Source organism: Podarcis vaucheri (genome assembly GCF_965113315.1).
Source record: "Podarcis vaucheri genome assembly, chromosome: 13".
NCBI classification, from domain to species: Eukaryota; Metazoa; Chordata; class Lepidosauria; order Squamata; family Lacertidae; genus Podarcis; species Podarcis vaucheri.
The window spans coordinates 16,483,439-16,493,398 of record NC_138751.1 but is presented as its reverse complement, the minus strand read 5'-3'; the positions used below and the strand labels follow the sequence as shown (position 1 = coordinate 16,493,398).

Here is a 9,960-nt window from a genome sequence, read left to right as displayed (position 1 = left end):
GGCGCCATGACGACCCCCGAGGAGAAGGGGGAGGGGAAGCAGCGGCGGTGGAGCCGCACAGGCAAGTACCCCGAAGACCCCTCGGCGAAGGAGCCCCTGGAGGAAGGAGGCGAGAAGCTGAAGGCGAAAGAGACCGAGAAGAAGGGGAGGAGGGAGGAAGGGGAGAGGGAGGAGGATCCCCTCCTCGAGTTCCAGGGACAGCAGAGGTCTCGATGGCTCTACCACCAGAGTAGCAGCAACAGCAGCAGCAGCGACGACGACAACTTTACCCCCTGGGACCTCCTCCCGGGGCGGCGGCAGGACCCGTTTGCCCTGCGCTTTGGCTCTGAGCAGGCGAATGACTACCGGGAGAGTCTCTCTATCGCTCGCGCCTTGCAATTCTACCTGCGGGATTTGAGTCGGGACCAGCGGCGGAGGTTCCGCCGCAAACTGCGCGAGATCCCGCTCAAGGAGGGCTTCGTTCGCATCCCCGAAGAGGCTCTGCACAAGGCAGGCGCCTCTCGCCTCCGATACCTGCTGCTCAGCTACTACGGCGTAATTTATGCAGTCGAGGTGGCGGCCAAAGCACTGAGGGCCGTTGACTGCGAGTTCGAGGCGGGCATGCTACTCTACATCACGGAAGGTAAGGCTTTGGTGGATCGTGACCTTCGCAGTCGTTCAGTCTGACAGCAGATCCTTCCGTCCCTGGTTGCGCCAGCCCAGCGCTGAGCTGCAGCCGCGAAGGAGGGAAGGAAAAACAACACAACCATGGGCTTGGTATGTTTGGAAGTACCTTTACTTTAGCGCCAGGCATTTAGCGCATACGGAAGAATTTGGTATGTTTCAACAGTCTGGTTGCTATTGCTTAAAATATTACAAATACCTTCAGGGCCCTTAGGACACACAGAACAGCAAAGAATCAGCCTTAAGTACAAGGGCTGGCAGTTCTTTGGACTCGGGGTTGAGCTTGTCCCTTTGTAGAAGGGAAAGTCCTTTTTCTTTCCTGCTTGAGCCCTGCAAAAAGTTTTAATCAGGCCTGTAAATTCAGAAAGTTTTCAGGCCATCCTGACATCTCTGGAACAGAGGAAGGTCCCAAATGGGCCTCAGGGTCCATCTAGCTCAGGATCTTGCCTGACTGCAGCTCTCCAGGGTTTCAGGCAGGAGTCTTTCGCAGCCCTACCTGGAGACACCAGGGATTGAACCTGGGACCTTCTGCATGCAAAGCAGGTGTTCTGCCACTGAGCCATGGCTCTTCCCTGGTCATCCAGCTGGAAGTTCTGCCTGCAGAATGTCCTGCAAATAGATTGCACTAGGAAGAGGAGGAGGAATATCCATGCTTTATGATGGTATAAAATGGTTTAGTGATGTTAAAATCTAGTGAATAATCTTCTGGAGAAGAATCTTTTGGAGAATATTCTCGAGAATATTATCAATTAATGAGAATGTTAGAGAATTTTCATTTAAAATAGAAGAATATTCATTTTAATGCATTGAAAATGGTATAATTTTGATGCATTGAAAATGATATAATTAATTAATATGCATGTTTATTCATGGGTAAACTTGTTCAGATGGCAACCAAAAACTGTACAGATGCTTCTATTCAATGAGGCAATGCAGTGAATTCACATTCTTTGATTTTTTTGCACCAAACTTGAAATTGAAAAAACAACGTGTATGACTCGCGTTAATCACTAAGCCTACCACCCACCACTAACCGTATATTTACCATCAACTTTGAATTCTAATTATGTTGTGTATGTATGAAATGTAGCTTTTAAAGTAAAAGCAATATAAAAAAACCTTAGGTCCGCTATATGAGTACGTTCTTTAATAAGCATATCTACATGGTGCAGTATTTTCAGTACTGTACAACACTAATAAAATCAATATAAAGTTTAAAATAAATGCTATTATTTCCAGAAAATAAAACAAATAATCAGTAATGACAAGTTACATAACAAATGCAAATGCAAATTACTATCTGCTCGATGAGGAGATTTCACCCCTCCCATACCCAAGAATCTCCTGATCATCTCCTGATGGTCTCTGCTGACTCTCCAGAGAGAAGGAGGCGTGTCCTGCCTATCTACTTATTCTGCCCAGCAACATATCTGTGTGTGTGAGAGAGAGTCAGTCAGTCAGTGTATCGGAGAGAGTGAGAGTGTTAGAGATCCTAGAGATAAGATTGCTGCTAAGAGCAGCTGCAGACTCTCAGTGTAGCATTGATTTATGCTTAGAATATTCAGCTCTGTATATAGTTTTGTATCATAGTTGTAGTTATAGAATAAAAGGAAGATATTCTACAGAGCTGCTCTCCGAGTGGTTTATACTCTGCAAGACTCTGCAAAACTCTGCTGCGCAATGACTGTATTATTGAGACAGTGAATCCGGTGCTCTCAGCTCTAAGCTGTGAGTCCACAGCACTGTGACCTGTTCCTGTGAGAAGGAGGTCTCTGGCAGTGCTTCCCAGCTCGCCCAGCCCAGTCGGGGTTGAGGTGCAAGAGTCCAGTTGGTGCACTGGCTCTAGGGCGATGCTGACACTCCCTTTACCTTTAGACAAGTAAGGCAACACACAACATATTAAAATTATAACTGATAAATTGTGACAAGAAATAAATTTATTCAAAAAATAGGCTTTAAGTAACAAGTCTCAAATATTTATAAATTTCTATTGACTCCTCAAACATCTTAAGAGGATAAGTCACCATGTTTGTCTCCACTGGTAGCAGAGCTTTCAGTTCCACACTGATCATCTGTGAGATCATAGAACAAAGTTGATGGTTGTGTAAAATTCAATGAGCTTGTTAGGAGCTTTAAGTTATGTGCTACATATGCAAGCTTTTCTGGTCTGTCTCTGTCTATTCCTTTTAGCTAAATAAATAAGTCCACCTCACGTGCTATTACACATAATTTTATAGGCCTAGGTACTTTAAGTGTATAAAGCATTAAAGCTACTTTCTGTAAAAAAAAAAAAAAAAATCACACTGTATGGCCAAGGATATACAATCGCTAAGAATAAGGTCACACCAAAATAGAAAAAAGGCTATTACATATAGTTGAAATACATACAAATTCAAATGTTCATCAAATTTAAACGAATAGCATTTTTAAAACTAAAAAAAAAAAATGTTTTCTGTAGCTTACATTTCAGAAGTGCCAATGGTGAATGACACATTGCCCAGTAATGTAACTGGATCAAAAAATTCATTATTCATTACTTGCACTGGCAATATCACAGCTTGACTTAATTTTTACTAGATTTTTAAAATGTGGGTTGTAAAACCAGTTCTTACATTAGAATTTACAGTTTGTGGAGAATATTCTATACCCTCCAAACAGCTAGTGTGACACCCCTAGTCACTGGTTAAGGAAAGAAGTGCTTACCCAGCAAGAAATGCACTGGCACCAATTAAATATAGAAAAAGACTGTTTGGGGGGCAGGGGGAGGGGGAATAAAGCAGCCAATTTTGACCTCTCCCTTACCTCCTTACAGGTTATAATTATATGCTGAGCAATGAAAGAAAGAGAAACGTGTGGTAAGTCCCAACACAATTCTGTTTGCAGGATGGGCAAATGTGTTGCTAGAACGAATGGTGCTAAGGGGTTTGATGATAAGCAAGGGGACGGGGGACTGACAACCCCCCAAATTTCAAGGAGTGGGTTGGGTCCCCTCAATATTCTGTGCCCATGACCATGGGAGTAGGCAGAGGGCCAGCTGCCCCCCAATCAAGTAAATAAATAAAAACCTTAACTAATTGATCAGTTGTGTCCAAGAGAACTCAGTTCTGTCCCCCCCAACATAAAGCCTGCCCCCTAAAATAAATCCTGGCCACACTCAAGGCTTTGACTGGCCCCGATGGGCTGCTGTGGTGGACCCATTCAGGCCCTCCCTGCTGTTGTGACAGACCCCATCAGGCCTCCTCTCACCACATGACATCACATGCAAACCATAATACTCTGAATTCAAACTTCTTCATCTTGTCATAGAACATGCTTTGTATGCAGGGCTGGCCCCAGACATTTTAGTGACTGAGGCAAATCAAGCGGGTGTTTCCCCAGAAACTGTAGTTTGCTAAGGGTGTGTGTTTGAAAACACAGGGGAAAGTCACTTCTCTCCTTTCTTTTCCTCCTGCCTTCATTCCTTCTCAGCAGCCCCACCAGCAATGAGCAGTGGCAGGAGCAGCATCAGTGGCAGGGAAGACCCTCGCCCTGCTGTGGGTGAGGGGTGCGATGCTGGGACCAGGGGGGCTGAGCCAGGCTGGGATGGAGGAGGCAACCTGAGATGAAGTGGCTTTTTCCTTCTGCTGGTGGAAAGGAGGCTGCCTTACCTGAAAGAGGAGGCAGAGCTGGACCTGACAGCTAAGACCAATCAGCTGCATAATAATAATACCCTAGCCCAGAGGGGGGAGGGGGAGGCACAGCTGCTGCATCTTCCTCTCTCAGGAAGATGGAAAATTATGGACAAGAGAGGCAGCTGACTGGTTTAGTATATTCTTGGCCATTAAAAAGGATGGCAAATTACATCATGCTTTTCCCCCAGTGTGGAATAAATCAGCATGTTTTCCAGGTTGCAAAGAAAAGCAGATCTCAGCATGCTCAGAGGATCAGTGAAGGCAGTATACCAGGGGTGGAAAACTTCAGCCCCAACTTGTATCCTAATCAGGTTCTAATTCTCTCCCCACAACAATGCCTAAAATAAAATCAATGTTTTTGCCACAGGTCAATGAAAGGAGTCGCTGTCACTGCTGATCAAATGGTCTGCAAGGATCAGTGAGGGCAGTAGAGCAGGGGTGGAGAACTTCAGCCCCAGCTTGTATCCTAATTCGGCTCTAATGCTATCCCTCCCTCCCCACCCCACCCTCCCAGCCACAAATGCCAACATAAAAGAAATGTTTTTGCCACAGGTCACTGGAAGGAGTCGCTATCACTGGTGATGAAATAGTCTGCAAGGGAAGAAAAGAATTACTTGAAATTATTGAAAAGGACGTAGGATTCTTTATAGATTTCTTAAGCTATGGCTTTATTATCACACGGAAAGAATACAGGGACTTGTGGAAAGCAAAGAAAGACTTCAAGGAGGAATGTCAAAAATTGCTGGATATGATCCAGGAAAGGGGGGAGGCAACTTGTTGCTGGTTCCTGGAACAAGTAGAAAGGAAACATCCAGGCTCCATTCAGATTCTGCTAGTTGCAGTCCATGGTGAGTTTGACTTGGAGTACTTTTTAAACTTCAAGGACAGTTCAACAACCTTCCTCCTCCTTGCAACAGTCAGGTCAGGTAAAGAATTGTCTTTTACAGGCTCGGGTAAAGAATTGGTCCAGGGGACAGGCCCCTCAGGGCTGAAGTCAGAATCCCCCTTGTTTGTGGAGGAAGGAAGAAGCAGCAAGGTGGAAAACCCAGCAGTTTGTGGGGAAAGTGTTGTGTGTAATCTGTGTCCCTGTGAGGTAAGTGGCTGAACACATGGGCCCAGACCGGGGGAGGGGGCAGCCACCTCCCCCCAATCAAATAAATGAATAAAAATGCTTAACTAAAAGTAGGAATTGTAGAAAGACTTTGACAGATTTTTCTGAGTACTTGGGGTAAAAAAAAGAGTAATTTTAAACAACTGCTGTTGAGACATTTCATTCCAAATCTGCAAGACACAGCCAGACAGATTACTCCTGAGTGTCCCTGCTCAGGAACTGGATCCAGACCAGCCGCCTGGTTCTCTAGGGAGCTGGTAATGAAGAAGCGTGTGAGAGGGTGACTACAAGGAAGTTGGCAGAATGAGTCTGACTGAACACAGACTAGAGCCTCTTTGAAGACCTATTCTGTGGCAGTGCATTCCCATTTCCTGGAATGGGAATGTTTTCTTACGTTTTATTTTCCTTTCACTGTATCTCTCATGGGATTGGTTGAGTGTGGGTCACATGAGAGAGGCATTCCATTCTGTTCCAACTGTTATTCCAGTAACTATCATTTTCAACTATCTTTCTGCTTCTCTCTCTGCGTGAGAGGAGGGAGAATGGCTGCCAAGAGAGAGTTTCCAGGATACTCATTTGGGCCGTGTGTGTTAGTGTGATCTGTCTAAAGTGAAACAGAAAGAGGAAGATCGCTAAACGTTAATAGGGAGAAACCTGTGCAGGGGCTCTCTGTAAGGAACAGGGAGAATGCCCCTGAGGTGAAAGAAAAAACCTTTCATAAGAAACTGTCAGACCTGAGTGAGAACTACTATGGCATAAATGAATGTAGAAGAAAGTAGCTCTAAAAGAGCCATTAGTGGTCTGTATTTGTGGGGCTGACCTCAAGCAGTGCTCCTTGCTGTGGCCATATGGGTGTTAGAAACAGACAGGAATGTCCTGATTTCAGGTGGGAAAGGGGTCTGGTGCTCATATTGGTGATAAATTATTTTGTTACAGGATCTTCCAGAAACAATCAGACCAGAGGTGTTTTTGGACTCAGAAATGAGTCGTGAAAGATACAGGTGAGCAATGTCTCTCTCAGATTTTCAAAGCTTTCTCCTTTAAGGGAAAATTATCTACATTGAATATCTTTTGGGGTTTCAGAGAAGTGTTCAGCAGAGCACATTTGGTATATGAAGGTCTCGCAATCATCGTATGTGGTGGTGCTCTCTAAAACGTTCCCAAACTACATCTGTGTCAGGGACTGGGCAGAGGAGGAGTGGGGGAGACCTGAACCTTCCAGGGAAGAGGAAGAAGAAGACAGTATAGATTTAGAACAGGGGTTTGAGGGAGGTCAGAGGCGGATGAGAGGGAAAGTTGGGAAATCATGGGAGAGCAAGAGCACACACAGCTAACATGCTGACATTAGAAAGCATTCCAGACACACCATCTTCCAGAACCCAGTGAGCCTTTAAAGTAGGAGAGCTAAGAGGTCAAAGACAGCACCAATAGAAGTGATGAATGAGGAAGTGGGAAAGACAGGGTATGTGGAGATTCACTTGGGACAACGCCATTATTGAAGAGACTGGGTTGTATAGCCTCTCTCTGTAAATACTGAATAAAAAATGATGGTAAGAAATATTCCCTTGTTACGATAATTTTCTGGGCAACAGCTGGGTGTTACTGACAGCATCCTGACAATCTGTCACTTGCACATTGCATTCTTGGGTTCTTAGGAACAGAGCTGGGAAAATATTACGATTCAACATCGGTGTTGCTTATATCCAGGTGTTTATATCCCCCGTCCTCTGAGGAATGGGCTTAGCATCACAAAATGACGTCTAAGCAAAGCAGATTGTGAGGAAAGTGAAGTCTGTAAGTTTGGAGAAAAGGTTTTTCTACTCCTTAAATAAATGTATACATACATTTTATTTTGAAGAAAGGTGGTATAGAAATCAAAGTGTTGGGATGTGGTTAGTTGTTAAGAGAGGATATATTTGTTAGATATTATCCTTCCTCATGTTTGTGAGTTCAGCAGAGTGCCATCCATTTGCAGCTTAAAAGAGAAGCCTTACATAGGCTAGTTTTAGCCTTTTAGTTTAAGTAACTCAGGGTGCTTTAAGGCAGGCTGATATCACCCTTTTCTCCCCCTTAAAATAACTATTATACACAAAATAGTCTTGTCAAAGGTAGAAATAACGCTTACTCATTCAGAATGCTTCTTATAAGCAGCTTTATTCAGGCAGGCTTAAAATGGTAATCCGGTTACAAAGACATGCTTAAGTCTAGCTTAGAAATGGAGCCTGAGACTGGAGCTCAGACTTAACCAGATCTTGTACCTTTGCAGACATGGTGGAGAAGAGCAGAAAGAAGGTGTGCCCAGGCAAAGAGGAGGAGATATAGTTGCGCCCACTTCCTGCCTGGGCACAAGGGGGTTTTTTTATCACAGAGCTCTTGCTAGCATGTTTACGGGAAAACCTATCTAGCAAAACATGAATTGTTGGTTTGATTGCATTTTAAATGTCTCACACAAAGAGCACGTGGTTTTCCCATCCTCATTTTATCTTTACAAGAACCATGTGATGTAGGTTAGGGTAAATGCGAGTGGCTTGCCCAAAGTCACCCAAGGAGCTGCTTGAAGGAAGGTTGGTGCCTCCTTTCTCCCCCCTCCCCCCACCCTGGGCTTTATTGCCCCTGCTCCAAATCACTGACTTTTGATCTTTCCCCCCAGATTTGCCACACTGTCCAGAGTCCAGACATTTGCTGGGGTGCCAACCATCCACCCCACTTTTCAGTTGTGACCTTGGGGTTAATATTCCACATCTCCATTTCACTCTTTTACACCCTGCTTTCCATAGGGGTTTAAGTGTGCTAATCTTCATAGAATCCTAATCTTCATAGAATCATAGGATTGTTGGAAGGGATCCTGAGGGTCTTATAGTACAACCCTCTGCAATGCAAGAATATGCAGCTGCCCCATACAGGGATCAAACTTGAAACCTTGGCATTATCAGCTCCAGGGCTTTTTTCATCTGGACCTCACCAGAACTGAGTTCCAGCACCTCTCAGGTGGGTGCCATGGCCATTATAAGAGAAGAAGGGAACCGTTATTGGTGAGTTCCGGCACTTCTATTTCTAAAAGAATAGCACTGATCAGAACCGTGCTCTAACCTGTTGTACTGTTTCTTTCAGATTTTATGGCTAAATATATTGGGGTAGGGATTGCTTCCCATCAGGAAGATGCAGAGGGTGTCCCGCTGATGTTTAATCCGCTTTCCTTTCCTTTTGTGCCATTCAGGCTGTGCTTCACGGAGGCTGGATCCTTCCTTTGCTTTTATACTGATGTCATATTTGAGGTGAGAGGAGCTGTGACCATCACCTACCACTTGGATTCGTGGTCTAAGCACCTGGCCGAACAGAACATGGAAGACTGGGTTGTCGCTGGGCCTTTGATCAACATTGAAGCAGATCCAGCAGAGGCTGTGGCAGCTGTTCACTTCCCTCACTTCCTGTGTCTTGCAGGTATGACAGGTAAAAAAGCTTGCAACAAAATAAATATTGCATGTAACAGGATGGGTGCAGTGATGAGCTCTGTCATCCACACTCAGGGGAGGTCATGCCCAGGCTGGCTGCAGAGGAGTGGTGGGAGGCACCAGTTGGGGAACTCCCAAGGGAAGAAGGCTCAGAGCCAGGAGATTGCTGGTGGGACAATGACGAGGGATCAGAGGGAGCAGCCTGGGAGGAGGTGGTGTTGGGGGTTGGAGAGGGAACAGGGTTTAGTGAGCAGGAAGAGGCTGTGACCGAGAGCAGTGCAGAGTTGGAGGCTGTAGAGGAGGGGGACTAGGAGACGGATGTGAGGCAGGCTACTGAGAAGCCAGGGAGTCTCCCCTTCTGCTGTGACCAGCTTTCTTCTCCATTCGTCTCCCAGAATCAGAAGTGGTATGAAGAAGACAGAGCAAATACAGACATGGTGTTGGAATCTCAGATCCCTTTGGGAAGGACCTGGGGGAGGAAGAGCCTTAGGGAATAGGGGCTAGATGTACTGGAATGAGATGCAATGCTCAGTAGGTGTGGCTTCCTGGGCTACCCTTCTTTCTTTCTAGGTAAAGATGTTTTCCAAGTCTACATTGCACATTTTGTGGAAGGGGGGATGAGTCTAGAGACCCCAGACAGAGTGGGGCCGTATCGTGTTATTTTGGAAAACCCAAACTTCTCTCCACGTGGAGCCATTTTGAAAACATCATGGACATGGTTTAAGCGGAAGATACTGGTCCACACTGTGGCACTGCTCTATCAAATGGTTCAGTTCCAGCCACCAACATTTCATCTGTACCTCCTACCCAATGACTCTTCTCTAAGAAAGGTAATCGGGATTCTCCAACTCTGATTGGTATTCCAGACGACCTGGATCTTTTGCTTGACCATAGGAAGCCTGACAGTGTAGCTATACAAAATTATGCATCAGAGTGTGTCATGGTTCATGAACTGTATCTCCCATTGTTGGGCTTGAACTAATTTACCAAACTGCTCTCCAACATTAACATGCCCCTAGAGAGAAGATTGGCGGTTGTCACTCAATGAATTACCATTTTCTTC

At 45.2% G+C, this 9,960-nt stretch overlaps 2 protein-coding genes across 6 annotated transcripts in view; both read left to right on the top strand.

Moving 5' to 3' along the window:
• Positions 1–9,960, top strand: part of LOC309517198 (apoptosis-associated speck-like protein containing a CARD) — a 39,590-nt gene continuing 29,630 nt past the window's right edge. Inside the window, exon 1 of the mRNA XM_082196305.1 lies at positions 1–123. The gene's annotated coding sequence lies outside the window, so the exon portion shown is untranslated. The remainder of the gene's footprint in view (positions 124–9,960) is intronic.
• LOC309517194 (uncharacterized protein) overlaps positions 7–9,960 on the top strand; it is a gene marked incomplete at its 5' end in the record, with an annotated part of 43,422 nt that continues 33,468 nt past the window's right edge. For 3 of the 5 annotated variants that reach the window (XM_082196291.1, XM_082196290.1, XM_082196288.1), the window contains 7 exons: positions 7–622; positions 3,476–3,518; positions 4,887–5,182; positions 5,267–5,427; positions 6,379–6,446; positions 8,663–8,886; positions 9,468–9,727. In XM_082196291.1, the coding sequence (XP_082052417.1) occupies positions 7–622; positions 3,476–3,518; positions 4,887–5,182; positions 5,267–5,427; positions 6,379–6,446; positions 8,663–8,886; positions 9,468–9,727 (1,668 nt within the window). The remainder of the gene's footprint in view (positions 623–3,475; positions 3,519–4,886; positions 5,183–5,266; positions 5,428–6,378; positions 6,447–8,662; positions 8,887–9,467; positions 9,728–9,960) is intronic. The other 2 variants (XM_082196289.1, XM_082196292.1) reach the window with 2 other exon arrangements.